Genomic DNA, 18,407 nt, shown 5'->3' with positions numbered 1-18,407 from the left:
CTATGTAATATAGTAGGCACTAACGTGGATAATTTTTTATTAATATTTAAAAAATGTATTGAAGTTTTTTTTTCCCTTTTTTTGTTCCCTTTTCTTGTTGCCAATGGCCATCACAGGCCAAGGTTAGCGACGGCTGGCCTAACATGAGTGAGTATCAAAAGGTTTAAAACTGAATTGATTAACGTACAATAGGTTCATGACTTTTTGAATAATGTCCCCTATGATATCTTGTTAAGTCTACACACGGTTGACGCCTGTAACTTGTAAGCAATCATTCAGAGGCATTGTTAGAGAAATTCGTCCAATCTGGATGAAGACAAAACATAGCCAAAGATAATAATTCAAGAGTGTTTGGGTCATAAAGTTCCTCGTGGAGGGTAAAAAGTTAAAGGGCTTAGTAGAAAAACGAATGCTCAAGATTCTTATGGGCGTCGATGTCAAATTGTCAAATGCTCATGTATCGCCATGAAAAACGGCCTGCCTGTGTACTGATTGGCTCGCGAAGGAAGTTGACAAAGAGCTTTCCAAAAGCGACGCCTTTTCCTCTCCTCTCTTCGATTTTGTCTTGGGAAAACATGCCAAGTGCTAGCTTCCACCTCCACCCGCTCCTTTCATCAGCTTTTTCACCCCATAAAAGAAAGAAAAAGCAGAACGCTTTGGATCTATTCCTTTTGGCAATCTTTTTCAACTATCTTTGCATGGAGTAAGAAACCTCATTTTCTAGACCCAGAGAGTAAATCACAAAAGGGACTTTCGTAGCTAAAGAGGGTCATTAAGGCAATCATGCAATTTGCTGATCTTGATTATGCATCTAAAGGTGATGGTCCACCATGCAAAGGAAAAGGCGCAATGCTAAGTATACTAAGAAAGATTTACCAAAACAGTGACGACTTTAGATTGTGATGGATTTTGCTTCTCTTCTTGGGGTCTTGGATTCAAATCTAGTTTGGAGCACTTAGATACGCCATGTTAATACGGAGGAATGCATCTATTAGAATATTTAAATATTAAATCACGTCTTAATCTAACAGTTTAAGATTTTAGAATAGTTGACAGTGGTATCACAAAATTTGATATGGTATCGGAGCAAAAGATCCCGAGTTCAAATATTTCCATGCCCCATTTGCCAAGACCAGACTAAGCGTGAGGAAGAGTATTAGAATAGCTAAATATCAAACCACGTCTTGGGGGCTTACCCGGTGACATTGGTCTTGTACCCCACCACCCCGAAGAATAGTCCATTGCACGTGGGATACCTCGGTTATCAAAAAAAAAACCACGTTTTCATATAACTGATTAAGCTTTTAGAACGATTGACAGTGATCCCACAAAAGTTGGCAACGTGGTTAAAAATCGCTTGAGAAGGTAAACCGGTTAAGTATGTGAAAGTTGGCTTGGACACCACCTTACCACTTAGAACCAACAAAAAAAAAGATCTGCAAACCCGGTGTACAAAGTAATGCGGCAGACTTTTACTGATCTTGAATAGTATCCCCTAGCTTAAGTGTCCACATGCATAAACTTTCACATTGAATAGAAGGTATAGCAATATTGCAGATCAGCCTTTTTTTAATATGGCTAAGATTGGTCCAAACGGGAACAGATTAGTCATTGCAACCATTTATTGGATTACAAATTAGTTTATTTGTAATGTTTGGCCGCTCTTCATATAGAAGCTACTTAACTCGTGCCAGAGTCGTGATTGGTTTGTCTTAATAAGGAAGGTACACGATTCAGTCATGACATGAAGGTTGATGAATCTATGAAAAACAAAAATTTGCCACTTAAAAGAAGATTCACCTATCGTTTGCCTGGATATGAGTCAAATATTATCTTTTCATGTATATGGAGTTTGGTAAAGCAGTCTAGTTTCAGTTTTGTCCTAGCAAATATGAAATTGTTTCTCTTTTTAAGAGATTATTAGGCTCTATTAAAACATCAAGTGACCGTCCACCCAATTAGTCACTGGCACCAAATGTCATTAACTTCTTTATTTTTCCTTAAACTGCTAGTCCGATTAGATGATGCTTCAAAAGTACCTAATAATTATTTACGGCATCCAAAAGGCTGCTAAATTTGGAAAGGACGGAACCGAAAAAAATAGAAAGAAGCACATCCCCTGTATCTATTAAAAGAATGATGGAACCATTGCGATGGTTGGTTGAGGGTTCAGATCCAGAACTTGGTTTGCAAGTCGAAGGTCACAGGTTCAATTCCCGAATCTATCCTCAATCTCTGGGAAACTTTGGTCAGTCTACAAAGATTAGTTTGGGCTTAGGTGTCCGGCCTTGAGCTCCCGGCTAGCATCGTGGTCAGACATGGATGATAAGCTCATGCAGTGAACAGTAGTGTGAGGATTCGGCGCACAATTACAACGAAATAAAGAGTAAAAGCAAGAAAATAAAGGTTTTTTTATCTTGATTCACCCTTAAATTAGGGCTACGTCCAACAAATAATTCCACTATAATTAGCACCTCACACCTCTCTGTTACATCTCTCAATTACAAGAGAAAGATAATATATATATGCAACAATAGTTATTCATGAGCGCAAGCTCAAACTACTAACAAAATACAAACATAAACTATAAAAGCCCTTCGATGGCTCAAGGGCGCTGGCCCCGCGACCCCCCGAACCCTCGTCGCTCACCGGGGAGTGGGACTTCCGTGCCTTCCTGTAGATGGGGAGTATGAATCACACCCCAACAAGTGGCACTCGAGCAAAATGTGCGGCTTTAAAATTTACTTTCTCTCACGACTAATTTATAACTTGTCGACATTGTTCACCCTCTTCTCCCATTAAAGGATTAAGAGGATGGTGCTGATATCTCATCACACCCCCCATGTCTTCTAGGCAGAGAAGTAATCAGTTCTTTATCTACAGCTGTATTGAGATTTCCATAGAAAGGAGAAATTGAGAGCTACGAATGTTTGGTGGTCACTCTCATTTTGGAAGGCCACACCATGTCTATCTACTCTTTAGGCTAAGGACAAGTTGCAGGAGGGTAATAGCGTAGTCAACGAAGGAAATAAAATGAGTTGTTTCTGGCTTAGCATTTATAGACTCTGGGTCCTCAATAAATACAGCCTAAGGGCAAAAGACACTAGTTCTTTGGTGGTTAGTTGAGTTGGTAATGTTTCCCCCCACATAATGCATTTGAGAGTCAAAATAATGCCCTTTAGCATTTATAGCGTGGGTGTTGTTAACGGACTTGTTAAACATGCTTGATGAGAAAAGATTCGGTATTAAATGTATGACCGTGCATATCACGAGTACAATCGATCCAATCAAAGATGCGGTATTTATTCATGCAGTTGCCTAACAAGTACCCCAAAATAGGTTTCAATAAGATCCTCATCATAAATAAGAATTTTTATTGTCAAGACATAAGATTTACCGAAAATACAATATATATATTTATATTTATATTTATATGAGACTTTTGCCCGAGAAATGTATTTAACAAGAGAACCTTTTATTTCCAATGACTTTTGCAATAAAAATAAACGTTTAAGATTATAACTTTTGAAATCTCAATCAAAATATAAGTATCTTTTTTTTATATGTAGTTAAATCGACAAGGCCTACTAGTTATGTGGTGAAAAATTATGTTGGAATATCTAAACCTATGATGATTCATAATGTATACACTGTGAAATCACCTTAGCTATTCATATAGTACCTACTATATTTCTAACAAGTTGAATATATATGCAAGAACAGAACATTAGTTTTTGTTGCTTCTTTTTTTTTTGGTCAAGAGTTTTTGTAGTTAAAGAACGTTTTAGCAATCTTTTCAGGGAAATCCCATCTGAAGTATGGGTAAGAGGACCAATCAAATCTAGTATATTATACTAAAAGTGACTTTGCATATTAAATGCATTATAATTTAACAAAGGAGTCTTTTCTTTTTCAAATAAAATATAAGGAGTTTTTGCCGAGAAAAAGTGAAAGTGCAAAGGAAAATATCTTGATAATGAAAAGTAGAATTAAAATTTTGAAACTGAGAAAATATATTTAAAAAATTAAAATATTTTTCAAATATTTCATCATAGTTATAGGCATTGCATTTATTAGGAATATCAGTGGTAATAAGCAGTAAAATTAACTCTATAAAAATGAAAAACTAATTATGGCTATAATTTCACGAAAAATTGTTGCCACTATGCATGGCGTGTGATTTGGATATATATATCTAGAAAAAAAATTCCTTTGATCTAATTTTAAAGTTATAAGGAAATTTGACTTTGTCGCTTGTAAGATAATGCGTGATAAATAATAAATTTATTTCGTTTCCATCCATATATAGCGACATATAATAGTATAATTGATGTTTCGTAAAGGATAATTATACTTAAAAGAAATGACCAAACAATCTAGTCGAATTGAACAGGAACATCCATGATCAATTGAGTTTAATGGAATAGAAACAGTCCGTGATCAATTCAATTTTCATAAAATATAATGTAAGAGATGTTTGGCCAGTTTAAGCTACTAGCTTTTTATCCAAATGACATACATTGTTTTCAAGCGATATTTTTTTTTCGCTTGTACAATTTCATGATTATTGTCACCGGTGTGACTCTAAAAAATATTTTATTTTCATGTACAGGTTAAATGTGCAATAATAGAGAAGCAGTTTAAATAAGCATAAGTTTTCAAAAAATTCTGAATGCGCATGGGCAAGTATACTAGTTTAACATATATAAATCACTTGATTTGACAATAAAATATTTATTGTAGACTCAGTTAATATTTTTTTGCTTTTACGGTATGCGTACCATTAATTTTCTTTTTTTTGGGGGGGAGCCTTGGTATGCCAATCAGACTGGGGACGTTCTTATCATGAATAGTGTAAACAGATAATTCGTGAGAATGTCGGATGACTCTTTTGACGGATAAAAGGTCGATGCATTCGTCATTTTCATCGCATGCCAAAAAAAAAAAAGAGTAAGTCTTTTCACATTATTATTTAAAGTTAAATATCACGAAAAATCCCAAACTAATACACATATAATAATTTTACCCAAAATTAATTTTTTAACCATGAAAAATCTCAAACTGGTACACATATGATAAATTTACCCCAAACTAATTTTTTGACCACAAAAAATCCCGAACTGGTACATTTGTTACAAATTTACCATCCATTAGTTTCCATTAAATTGAATTAATACCACAAAAAAATCATAAATTGGTACGTCTGTGACAAATGAAGGGTAAAATATAAAATTGGTATATCCGTCAATTGCCGCGTATCATTTAATAAAGTAATTTGATAGTAAAATTTAACGGAAATAAACTGAGGGTAAATTAGTCACAGGTGTACCAATTTAGGATTTTTGATTGTCAAAAAATTAGTTTGAGGTAAAATTATCACAGACGTATCAGTTTAAAGTTTTTCACTGTATTAACCTTATTATTTGTTAGACATAAAATAAAGAAGTACTAAATAATCCTGAAGACGGCCCCCGACTCTTTTATCCTCAGATTTGAAAATCTTGACATGTAAGAAAATTGTCAGTGTACTTCTCTATCATCATGGACCATTCCAAATGCAAAATTTACCTCTCAGGTTTCAGACAGCAATAAATGAATACCATCATTTTTGTAATTAAGGCTCCGTATTTTTTAGTAATTAAGGCTTCATTTATTTTATGAAAAATAAATAATTAAAAAATACTTTTTTAAAAATAATCATGTATATTTCTTACCTCTCAACTTAAGTTTCAGATAGCAATAAATGAATACTATCATTTTTGTAATTAAGACTCCGTTTATTATGCGAAAAATAAATAATTTAAAAAATATTTTTCTAAATATAATCGCTTATATTTCTTACAAAAATGAATAACGAACAATAGTTTCATCAATCACAACAAAATTTAAATATAAATTATTGTTGATAATAAAAATATTTTTCATTAATTAATTATTTCATGCGATACAAGTAATTATTTTCAAGATAATGATTACCAAAATACTTATTTTTCGCGAAAACAAACGAAGCCTAAATAAATAAATATTATAATTTATAATGTATCGACTATTTTCATGACATGCACAACCAATGCTTCCAAAATTGAATATTTTCTCCGTGAAGTCACTCAATAACCGAACAATATGGTTTTGAATTAAATTTGGTTTCGCGGACCCGAACTAAAAAGGGAAAAATTTAGATTTGAAATCCCTTGGAAATTGGGACCCCATTGCAATAATTCTGCCACCAGAGAGAGAACATCCTCATTCATACGGTCACTCAAATTTTCTCGAGCACCTCCTCATTCAACATGACCACCAACATGCCAAAACACTTGCTCGAATGTCTCCGATCCCCTATTTCTCTTTACATACCTCAATTAAGATCAAACGGAATCCAATCTAATCTAATCTAATCAACTCAGATCATTAAATCTTTTTTGTCCCTTAAATTAACTGGCGAGAACGCTTTCCAACTATATGACCAGATCACACCGTGCTTAAAATTAAAATCAAATCCCCCAGATCATGGTACTACAGCACGTATAATTTAATCCAATGCAGGCGCAGCATGTTACTGCAAAAAAACGAACTTGATTCGGTGTTTGTCAAATCTGAGTTAATGGGCAATTTATAAAAGTCGATCTAAACGCGAGGGGGACCTGCCACACTACCTTAACCCTATCTTCATGTCCTTTACCCAAGATGCTATTCCTCTCTCTCTCTCTCTCTCTCTCTCTCTCTCTTCTCTCTCGCCGTGCTTCTTAAATGGGAGCTCGATGCGAAGCCATGACAACAGTGCAGTGTGCAACCATTACAGAGTACAGTCGCACCTGGCGGTGAGTGCATTAATCATGTCCATCGTCCCCGAGCATTTCTTTACTTCATTCCCTTCCTTCACGTAACTATATTTAATTCACAGAGAGAGAGAGAACAGAGAGAGAGAGAAGAGAGTTTGGTTTGGTGAGCTGTGTGGTTTCTGACCCCAGTATTCATTTCCATCTTTTTAAGGCCAAAAGAACCCCCTTCACATGGCTTCTTCTGATGCACCACCATAAGTGTCTCTGCTCGCTCGAGCGATGCGGCATGATTGTGAGGGAACTGGACGACCATCATCATCGTCGTCATCACCATCGTCATGAGGAAGAAGAAGACGAGTTCTTCATGTTGGGCAGCTCTCGCTCTGGGGCTCGCGCTCATCGATGGGCTCCTCGCGCCGCGCGCGCGGGGCCTCAGCATGGACGGGGTGCTCCTGCTCTCCTTCAAGTACTCCATCACCAGCGATCCGCTCGGGGCGCTCGCCGGCTGGAGCTACGGCGACGACACGCCGTGCTCGTGGCCCGGCGTCACGTGCGGCGCCCCCGGTAACGGCACCGTCGCCTTCCGCGTAGTCGGCCTCTCCCTCCGGGGCTCGCGACTCGCCGGCTCGATCCCTTCCGACATGGGCATGCTCAGGTACCTGCGCACCCTCGACCTTTCCAACAACTCCCTCAACGGCACCCTCCCCGACACCATCTTCGGTGCCACCGACCTCCGCGTCCTGGATCTCTCCGATAACCGGATCGAGGGCCCGATCCCCGCGGCCATCGGACTGCTCGGGAACCTCCAGCTCCTCAACCTCTCCTACAACGCCTTGACGGGAAGCCTGCCGGCCAACCTCACTGCGCTCCCGAACCTGACCGTCGTGTCGCTCAAGAACAATTACATCACCGGGTACCTCCCCGGCGGGTTCGACTACGTGGAGATCCTTGATCTGTCATCGAACCTGATCAACGGGTCGCTGCCGGAGGATTTCGGCGGCGAGGGCCTCCAGTACCTGAATGTCTCCCACAACCAGCTCTCCGGGGAGATCCCTAGGGGCTTCGCCGCCAGTATCCCGGGCAACGCCACCCTCGACTTCTCCTACAACGAGCTCGCCGGCGAGATTCCGGAGTCTGTAGTGTTGACGAACCAGGACGAGCGGTCGTTCGGCGGGAACCCGGACCTCTGTGGGATCCCAACAAGGAACCCGTGCCCGATCCCTTCTTCCCCATCGTCTTCGCCGCCGAACGTGTCGGCTCCGACCTCGCCTCCGGCGTTCGCAGCTTTCCCAAAGACGGTCACCCCCGAGACGACGAATGCGACAGCGAGCAAGTCCAAGAGACAAACGGGGCTTCGGCCGGTGACCATAATCGGCATTGTGGTCGGTGACATTGCGGGCATTGCCATAGTGGCTGCGATTTTCGTGTGCGTTTGCCGGATCAAGAAGAGGAAGAGGTGCCTCGACACGGCACCGGTCAAGAAGGAATCCAGTGCGGCAGGGGATGCATGGTCGTCAACCTCCTCGGAGTCGCGTGGGTTCACGCGATGGTCATGCTTGCGGAAGCGAGGCGACAACGACGGAGTGAGCTCGGAGACCACCGCCTCCGACACCGACGACAACGACGACGTGAAGAGCTACGACAACGCTCAGCGGCACGAGAAGCAGGAGCCCTACAAGCAAGGGATGCTCGTGACCATCGATAACAGCGGCGGCGGGGACAAGGTGGCGGCGCTCGAGCTGGAGACGTTGCTGAAGGCGTCGGCGTACATACTAGGGGCGACTGGGTCGAGCATCATGTACAAGGCGGTGCTGGAGGACGGGACGACGCTGGCGGTCCGGCGGATAGGGGAGAGCGGCGTCGAGCGGTTCAAGGACTTCGAGGCCCAGGTCCGAGCCGTGGGCAAGCTGGTCCACCCGAACCTGGTCCGGGTCCGCGGGTTCTACTGGGGCGTCGACGAGAAGCTCATCATCTACGATTTCGTCCCCAACGGCAGCCTCGCCAATGCACGCTACAGTAAGCAATCCGTCATCATCCATCTCTTTCCCTTTCAAATCACAAAAGTCTCACTTACAAAATTAAATTAATTCATCAAATTAAAAATCATCCATAGCCATTGAAGCAAATTGGTCTTCTCACGTCCTCCGCCGGGAGCTCTGTTTTTTTTCGAGAGGTTTGGTTTTCGAAATATTTTTGCATGGCGGTATAGGAAATGGGAACCCGACCACCGGCCCGACCGCCGGCGCACTTTGGCACGGGGGTCGCGGGGACCCGGTATCGTGCGCCGGCGGGAATCCGGCTGTGGAGTAGGTGTAACTGAACCTTTGTTTTTAATGGGATGGGGAAGTCAACCGCCTGCAAGTCTGGTTGCATTTGTTAGCCCGCGAAGACCGAAAGGGACGCGTGAGCGAGTGCGGCTTACTCTCGCGGTCCGCGAGACACGTCATCGCTTACCTTGGGCGAACGACTATTGCATCCTTTCTAGTTTCTACTGGTAGTAGGAGGAAAATAGATTTTTTATATTGAATATTTTTCATATATTTTTGGGCTTTGCGATTGTAGGGAAGGTGGGCTCGTCCCCTTGCCATCTGCCGTGGGAGGCCCGGCTCAGGATCGCGAAAGGAGTGGCCCGCGGGCTCGCGTACCTGCACGAGAAGAGGCACGTCCACGGGAACCTGAAGCCCAGCAACATCCTGCTGGGCGGCGACATGGAGCCCAAGGTAGGCGATTTCGGGCTCGAGCGCCTCGTCACCGGCGACACGAGCTACAAGGCCGGGGGCTCGGCCAGGAACTTCGGGAGCAAGCGGTCGACCGCCTCCCGCGACAGCTTCCAAGACCTCGGCCCAAGCCTGGGGCCGAGCCCCAGCCCCAGCCCGAGCTCGATCGGCGGGTTCTCGCCCTACCACGCGCCCGAGTCGCTGAGGAGCCTCAAGCCCAGCCCGAAGTGGGACGTGTTCTCGTTCGGGGTCATACTGCTGGAGCTGCTGTCGGGGAAGGTGGTGGTGGTGGACGAGCTGGGCCAGGCCAACGGGGTCGTGGTCGACGACCAGGCCCGGGCAATGAGGATGGCCGACGCGGCGATCCGTGGCGACCTGGAGGGCAAGGAGGACGCCCTGCTGGCTTGCTTCAGATTAGGGCTCAGCTGTGCATCTCCCATGCCCCAAAAGAGACCCTCGATGAAGGAGGCCCTACATGTTCTTGAAAAGATCCCATTTTCCTCAACCTCTTTGCACTATTATGGCCACTTGTAATGAATAGGTTCAACTGTTTGTAGAGAGCGATGTATCTAATCTATGATTGACTGACGAATTTGTCAAATTTGTTTGTGGTTGGATCATGAAATAGAGAGTTAGATAGAGATTTTTCTTTCATTATGGGACCCTAATCAAGTCTTGCTTTTCACCAATCAGGGTCTAATCTAATCCATGCCGATTTTTTTTTTTAATCCTTGGAAACTAGGCTCGAATTTTATATATTGGTTTCGCGACTAGTCGTCATCTCCTTGCTTTATTATTGGTTGGGGATTAAACATTGTATTGGTTGGACGATGGGCATATCTGAAAAATTATAAACTGTACTTGACTGAGCAGAACGACGATTGCATTAGGTGGGTTTGGTTTCGTGCTACAGTATGTATGTGGTTAAATATGTAATTTCTGAGGATTTTTGGTTTGGCCCTAGGGTTCATGCCAATTTCTTTTTTGGCCCCACTTTTGATGCTATACTGTAAAGTGTATTTCATTTAGTCACGACTCTATTACAATAATTCTCTTTTTTCCTTATATATTTCATATTATAAGCCTTTTTGTGGAACCTTCTCTTGCTTGATTATGTTGTTCCTTTCGAATAACTATGGTCAAATAAATAATGAAAATGAAGCAGATTGTGTTTAATTATTCTGGTTGGATGTCGTTAAAACTTCATATGTTTAATGGTTTATCAATTTTACATGTCGACCCTTTGATTTCCTTAGAAACTTATATGGCGTGTACATGTTTTGGCATAAAAGAAAATAAGAATACAGTAGTTCATGGGACTGAATCAAACCTCACACCGTGCTTCTTAGTTTACCTATCGGTGCGAAGATGCTTTGCCATAGTTCTCGACTGCGATTGACCGATGGCTAGCTTCATTTAACAGGTAAAATCAATAGTCTATAATACAATTCCATCTTACATGGATTTTATATTTCAATTTGGTTCGAGTAGATTTCATTTTTAAAATGTATGTTTGTGCGATTTGGTTTGATGTAGATGTCAAATCAAATCATATTGCATCATGCTCGATCCTAGAGGTGAGATTTTGATTGACCGTAATTGGTCAAAGAAAGAGTAAGCTAACAATAAATCAAGTGATTTGTCGAGTTTCTGATCAATTCGAAGCATTTACATATATTAATAGTACATGATGTTAATATTTTAAGGTGAATCGGATGATGACACAACACGGTAGCATTTCATGTAACTTACATGCTGTACAAGGGACATAATTAAACAATTTGTGTATCAACGAATATGGGCATTTTGAACATTTTATTGGCGATCCTTTGCTATTTATAGCTTCAAATCAAACAAAATACTAGCCATTTCGTTACTTTTAAATCAAATGGCGTCGTAATTATCCAACTTCCTTTTATTACCGCAACGACAACTGTTCAGCGTTCACCATTTTAAACCAATCTTCGAAAGGATTAACGTGAAAGTTTCACGAAAAATCCTCCGACGGCATCTTTCGCCTTTGGTGGGGCCCGCCACATTTAAAAAAAAAATTTTGTTTTCACTTTTAGGCTCCGTTCGTTTGGCGAAAAATATTCTCATTTTGGAAAATATTTTCTCGGAAGTCATTTTCCTTGAAAATGTTTTTCCGGTGTTCGGCGACCAATATGAAAAAGTTTCGGAAAATATTTTTTGCCGGCGGTGGCGCGGCGGCGCGTGGCCGGCGGCGGCGGGCTACCGGCGCGGCGGCGCGGCGTCCCGCGACCGGCGGCGGCGGCGGCGACCGCGGCGGCGGCGCGCGCGGCACCGGCGGCCGGGCGGCGGGGGCCGGGCGGCTCGGCGGGCGGAGGGGCGGCCGGCGACCGGCGGCGGAGGGGCGGCTCGGCGACCGTTAGCGTGGCGGCGGGCGGCGCACACGGCCAGGCCGGCGGCGGCGGCCGCCGGCGATCGGCGCGGCGGCGGTGGCTGGCCGACGGAGGCGGTGGTGGCGCGACCTTAGTGAAGAAAAAGAAGAAGAAGCTCCGGAAAATGATTTCCACTTTTGAAGAAGCGGAAGTCATTTTCCATAGACTTAGGCTATTTTGTGAAGGGGGGAAGGAAAATATTTTTCCACGGAAAACGTTTTCCGCCCCCCGAACACCGGAAAACCCGGAAAATATTTTCCGGAAGAATATTTTCCGCCAAACGAACGGAGCCTTAGTGGGGGGTTTTTCTCCCCGCCTTTTTTTTTTTTTTCCTACCCAGCGGCGGAATTAAAAAATCGCGTGGTGGGGCCCACCGGTATGATTTTCGTGGGCCTGTAATACGATGGGCCTCCTCTCAATAACCATCGTGTTCATATAATAACCCCTCGATCCGACGCGACGTTTCGGTCGGACCCTGACGCCTCTTTCTCTCTCTCTCTCACCTCATTTTTTGAATTCCTCGGAGTCCCGCTCCTCCCTCTCTCTCTCTCTAGTCTCTGCGCGAACAAGAGGAAGGAAGAAGACGACGGAAGGGAGGGAGAATCCAGCGATGGCGACGAACATCGGGATGATGGACTCGGCTTACTTCGTCGGGAGATCTGAGATCCTCGCCTGGATCAACTCCACCCTCCACCTCAATCTCTCCAAAGTCGAAGAGGTTCTCTTTTCTTCTTCTTTTTTTTTTGTGTGGGTTTCGAAAACCCTAAGGCTTCGAGCTTGGAGGATGATGCTCATCTTCGTTTTCCCCCCTTCCCTCGCAGGCGTGTTCCGGCGCCGTCCAGTGCCAGCTCATGGACGCGGTCCACCCCGGGATGGTGCCGATGCACAAGGTCAATTTCGACGCCAAGAGCGAGTACGAGATGATCCAGAACTACAAGGTTCTTCAGGACGTCTTCAACAAGCTCAAGATCACTAAGGTCGGTCTGTTCGTGCAAGATGGAATGGGTTATTGCGCTGAATGTGTCGGATTGGTTGTTTTTTTTTTTTTTCCTCTGTTCTTTGGATTTTGATTTGGTGTGGTTGGATGGATGTTGTTTAGCATATGGAGGTGAACAAGCTCGTGAAAGGCAGGCCGCTTGATAATCTGGAATTCATGCAGTGGATGAAGCGGTACTGTGATTCTGTCAATGGAGGAGCTATTCACAGGTAAGTTTGAATAAGCTGTCTAACTGCTAGACTTGGTGCTGGTACGGTTCATAGATATAGATTGGTCTTTTGCTCTTCGTGCTCTGGGTAGTTGCGTTGATTTTGATAGGAGTGGATCACTTCCGTTCCTCCTTTTGATTTTAGTCATTATCTTAGCTATCTATTACCAGGTTAAGTGAGAGTTACTGTGATCATTTTTTAAGTAAGAATTTGGATTCTATTGATGGGGATCTTGTAGGTCGTCTGTAATCAGAAAAGACAGCAAGAGGTCAAAAGGTAAATGGGCCTGAAACAATGTCTTGAACCAAGGGCTCGCGATTGTGCTATTTGATCAAATGTCCAATTCTAATGATCATTTAGCTGATCACTTTAGATCGATAAGATAATTGCTACCGAATTTCCAATTTTCACAATTATAAAGGTTCTTATAACTCTTCAGTATGCTAAACAGTAAATATTACATGTTGGGTTTAATCTATTATGACCATGGTTGTCTTACTTAACAACGAGATTATGTTTCTTTTATAATATGCTTCCGCGGTTTTCTTCACGCATAAAAACTTACATTAATACTGTTCATTTTGTAAGATCTTGTGCTTCTGGAAGTCAACTATACGAGGCATTGTTTGATAAGACTTCTGCAAATGCTAGCTTTTGATGTTGTATTTCTAAATCCCTTGTAGCTATAATGCGCTGGAAAGGAGAGAGGCTTCCAAGGGGGGTAAAGAAGCCACCAAGAAAGGCACACAGTCACAACCTTCCAAGGGTTCGGGACCTGCTCCCAGAGTTCAGTCCAACAATAATGCTCGACGTCATGTCGATCCTTCTGCAAGCTTGACTAATCAGTCAGCCAAGACCTCCAGAGCAGTTCCTTTTGCAAGTTCAGCATATGATGAACAGGTACTTTAAGTGAGAAGTTGTTGAGCAAGTTGTTAAAGTTCTGGCAATGATAACGAAAATATGCTGCAGATAACAGAGTTGAAGCTATCAGTGGATAGTCTTGAGAAGGAGAGAGATTTCTACTTTTCAAAACTCAGAGATATTGAGATCTTGTGCCAGTCTCCTGAAATACAAGACCTTCCTGTACTGTTTCTATCGACCGTTTGTTTCAGGCATACTTGTTTTGTTCATTTCCTTTGTTGTCCAAATGCTGATTATTTATTTACTTCTTACTTTGGCAGATTGTGGGAGCAATACAAAAGATACTTTATGCAGCAGATGATGATGCATCGGTTGTTGCAGAAGCTCAAGCCATGTTGTCGCGGCACCAGAAAGAAGCAGAGTTGCTGAGTCCCATTGTTGAGGTTCCTGAAGAAAGAACAAGCTTAGACAGTCAGAAAAGGAAAAGCATAATTAACCCAGAAGTTGATGCTGCTGCTAGTACTTTGTCCTCTCCGAGGCAAAGGATTTTGGACGCTTCCGATGTGCGTTCTAGTGGGTCATCTCTCATGACTTACTGATTGCCCCCTTTTTGGGATGCATTCCTTGTTCCATAAGCCTGAAAACTGCTTTTGTTGTGCTTTCCTTCAATAGATGTTGAGACAACTCTACCTGTGCAAAAGCCCATATAGTTATAAAGGGTTCTAACGATAGTGGACATGGCATTTCATAGCCTATATTCATTCGGAGTTTTTGTTACTCCTTTGAGCTCCAGTTGGCTAATTTGATCATGCAGTTTTTACAGATATCTACAGTGACTTCACATCCTTCACAAACTCCGTGGTGTTATGTAGTACCACATTGATGATGGCATATTTGAACATGTTTCACAGGAAAGACTGGCGTGTTGGTGTCATGGTCCATGTATAGCTTCTGCGTGGTTTGGTTTGTGATAAGGCAATTCGTGCATAATTCTGAAGTGTTTGATCAGGTTCTGTTCTGGTGGGTGCATCTTTATGAGTTCTCCATTGATGGGTTGATTTGTTATTCCGAATGGATCCTTTCAATTTGCTGGTCGAGAGTTCTGAAACTTGGTTTACTTGATTTGAGCTAATTTTTGTGCATATCATTGGTGGGTGTCAATTAGATTTGTGATTGTCTGAAGACACCCTTCTTCTCCATTGACTGGACCTCCTCCGAATTCACATACATCGTCAGAGTGAGGGGCAACCTTAATTATCTTAGCATCATCTTTACGACTTTGAGTTCTTTAGTTTACACTTATTTTTGGCGGCGACATCTACAGGCATACGAAGTAAGCTGGTGAAGTCTAATTGGGTCTTTTCATTATGATTTTTTTTTGGGGCAGTGAAAGTGAAGCCACCCGATTCTGGCATGTCATTTGCTCCTTTTTAGGTAGAGGGACGAGGACATCTATTAGCATGCGCCCACATGCTTATAAGTTGCTCTCGTTCATCCCCGATTGTTTAGCCACTTGAAATATCATTGAAAAATTCCTTCTTAAGTTTATCTTCTTGGTAACTTGCTAAGGCGCATGCCCCTACCTTTGGAAGACTAGAATTAATCGTCAGTTTCGCGGATGTGACTAATGATGTATTTGAACTTGAGCAATAACGTACTTTTATTCTTATGATCAAATTGGACGATAACAAGCTGTGGTCACCGAAGGCAATTAATCCATCGAGAAGGATTCTTGATCACGCTCAGAGACAAATGGCTCACTATTGATTATTGCTCATAAAATGATCCTTAAATCTGCATTACCGAGCTTCCTCTCAAGACCAAAATATATAGTTAATGGGAGTCAAGACCCACGAGTTATTCAAAGTAGAGCATCGACCTACTTGAATTTTATGCTTATAATTAATTATGATGACACAAGATGTGGGTTTGTGAAGACAATCATCAGCAAGAGGCTCTAAGCTCCTTTACAGACAGGACGCTTTTTTTTCCCCAACCAAATGGTCACAAACATCAAACATGCACCGGTACAACCTTATTCAAAGTAGAGCATCGGGTCTTCGTTTGTTTTCTTTTTATGCCTCTTGGCCTCATGCGAGGCAAAACATATTCTGTTGCGGTTAACTTGATCGCAAAACATTATGACTAAGAGTGCATTTGTATCACAAAAAACTCAAGATTTGGAAAATATTTTTCGAAAATTGATGAGTTATATCGCTTAAAAAAATTAGTTAATTGAAACTATTTTCATTGTCAACATCAATTCATACCTAACAATTTTTGTAGATAATGCAAATATTTTTCATTAATTCATTTTTTTGAGCAATATAACCAATCATTTTTTGGAAAATATTTTTTAAATCTGGAATTTTCCGTAAAACAAACTAAAATATTTCCTTTTGTATGTATTGAGCCACTTTCGCTTTTGGAAACCCGACAAACTAAAATATTTCCTTTTGTATGTTAACCGCATACTTTAGGTGCAGTAAGTTTCAAAATACACTCGGACTCAACTAAGTAGAACTTCATTTCAATCTTGAAATATTCACACTTTTGTGTCCATGTCAGTTTAAATGATAATTAATTCTATATCACTATATACACTTGCCATTTGAACATATCAAATGCAAAATTCAACCAAAAATAACAACAAATACTGAAGAAAAACAAAATCCTTCATCAAAAAGTCACGACCAATCACAGTTGATCGATGAAACTGAACTACCGCAATTCTAATGCAAAAGATTTGTGACTTTTCTGACACTTTTCCAGCCAAAAACATATGTTGCCATGCACTCTGAAGCACCAACGCTGGATGAGGACGTACTTTATGAGTTCGTTCCGCTTGTAAGTATGCACGACCGCATTCCACCTCTCTGTCAATGTATATGAAAATTTTTTGCTCATGTAATTCCACTTCTTGAGTTGCAACCCATGAGAAACTTCAAGACACAGCTCAACGAGGGAAACCTTAATGCCCTCCTTCTTGTCTAGATCAAGAACTCTTCTTCACTCACGAAATCTTCCCTTATATGCTTCTTGGGTATGGAGAGCCTACTTTGGCCCCGGCTCATATATGTGGTAGTGTCTTCTCCACCATGAGCGTCCCAAAGCACGACCCTGGCTCCCCAGTCGATGAGCTCGTGTGACTCACGTGCGAATCACGTGCAACTCATGTGCGAATCAAGTGCAACTCACGTGCAGTTTTAGGTAATTTTGACCCAGTTGCTCATGAGTAGCACGTGCAAGATTTAGGGCATCTATTGATATCTACTCTATATAAAGATAAAAAGAAAAACTATGAAAAGATGAACCATGTTAAGGACCTGTGATGGATATGTGAAATTGGATGAGTCAAACCGTCAAATAGAGTTTTCTTGATCGATTTTCATTTTTCCTTAACTGAGTCAAAGCAAAGCTAAAATTAAAGGAGTTGTACATTAACCATTAATCAATCAACCTAGTCATTAGGAGTGGGAGGTAATCGAAATGTATGGAAAGCATAGGCCAATCTGAGGCCAATCCATTGATTGATTTCGATGAACTTTATTGCTTGATTGTTTTGAATGGTGGCACGTGATTGCATGGATGAAATGTGAACGGATGAAAACCGATACCATGGACGATGGCCAAGCGAGGCAATCCCAGGAGGAGATGGTTCAAGCTCTTGAAGACGGTGGCAAAACATCGATGTCCAATCTGATCTCAACCGCTTGTAATAATAAGATTAGCTTAGGCTTTAATAAAAATTGGTTAGTTGAAAGATTACTAAAAAGTCTAAAAAAGAACCAATTGTAGTCTTTAGCATAGTTTAAGTCACACGTCCAATAATGAATAAGGAAAATGTGGACCATTTATTGGCTTTAAGGCTACTCGGTAGTGAATTAACGACGCACTTTATCCAATATTTGGAATTGATAACTCGATTTTGGATAAGTGAAAAGATAGGGCTCCCTTTGGCATTGAGCATGAATAAGACCTATTTCCTTGCGTAGGATAGGTTTAGACTTCAAGGTTCATTTTGAGCTTCACAACAAGTCCTTGAGGATTTTGAAGATGGCGATGATGTCCAATCCGGTCTCATTTTATACCAATTCATGTCACTCGATCATGTCTCGGGTTTTGAATTTATGTTGTAATAAATACCCGACGAATTGCGGGTTTTTTTTCTTCGTGCTTAGATTAGTTCGCCTTTCAATTTCATTGAGCGTTTACTTTACGATTGGTCTTTTTAATATATTGCTTGTTAATTTTCTATTTTCTTAGGATTAATTTAGAATTCTAAAGGAAAAAACACAAAAATAAGATGCATGGACACTTAGTGAATTAAGACTTTGGCATGAAAATGATAAAAACAAATGCATGATCATGTTAGATAACAACCAAACAAGTTAGCGGTACCAAGAATGCATTAGTGGAAACATTAACGTAACCTAGTCGCC

The 18,407-nt window shown here is 41.7% G+C and overlaps 2 protein-coding genes across 2 annotated transcripts; both read left to right on the top strand.

The window, feature by feature from the left end:
* The first annotated feature begins 6,747 nt into the window (after window positions 1–6,747).
* LOC115676896 (probable LRR receptor-like serine/threonine-protein kinase At4g37250) lies at window positions 6,748–10,150 on the top strand. Its single transcript, XM_030599925.2, has 2 exons — window positions 6,748–8,795; window positions 9,342–10,150. The coding sequence occupies exons 1-2, from the start codon at window positions 7,118–7,120 to the stop codon at window positions 10,028–10,030; spliced, it is 2,367 nt and encodes a 788-aa protein (XP_030455785.1). The 5' UTR covers window positions 6,748–7,117; the 3' UTR covers window positions 10,031–10,150.
* A 2,249-nt stretch (window positions 10,151–12,399) lies between these two features.
* On the top strand, window positions 12,400–14,789 carry LOC115676897 (microtubule-associated protein RP/EB family member 1C). The gene is made up of 6 exons (XM_030599926.2): window positions 12,400–12,616; window positions 12,720–12,875; window positions 12,998–13,104; window positions 13,788–14,004; window positions 14,074–14,187; window positions 14,286–14,789. Exons 1-6 carry the CDS (start codon window positions 12,509–12,511, stop codon window positions 14,562–14,564), a joined length of 981 nt encoding a protein of 326 aa, XP_030455786.1. The 5' UTR covers window positions 12,400–12,508; the 3' UTR covers window positions 14,565–14,789.
* The last annotated feature ends 3,618 nt before the right edge of the window (window positions 14,790–18,407 follow it).

Source organism: Syzygium oleosum, unplaced genomic scaffold (assembly GCF_021117445.2).
Source record: "Syzygium oleosum isolate NSW1041296 unplaced genomic scaffold, Sole_v2.1 Sole_v2.61, whole genome shotgun sequence".
Classification (NCBI taxonomy): domain Eukaryota; kingdom Viridiplantae; phylum Streptophyta; class Magnoliopsida; order Myrtales; family Myrtaceae; genus Syzygium; species Syzygium oleosum.
The sequence above is the reverse complement of the archived record's forward strand: the minus strand, read 5'-3'. Positions and strand labels throughout refer to the sequence as shown.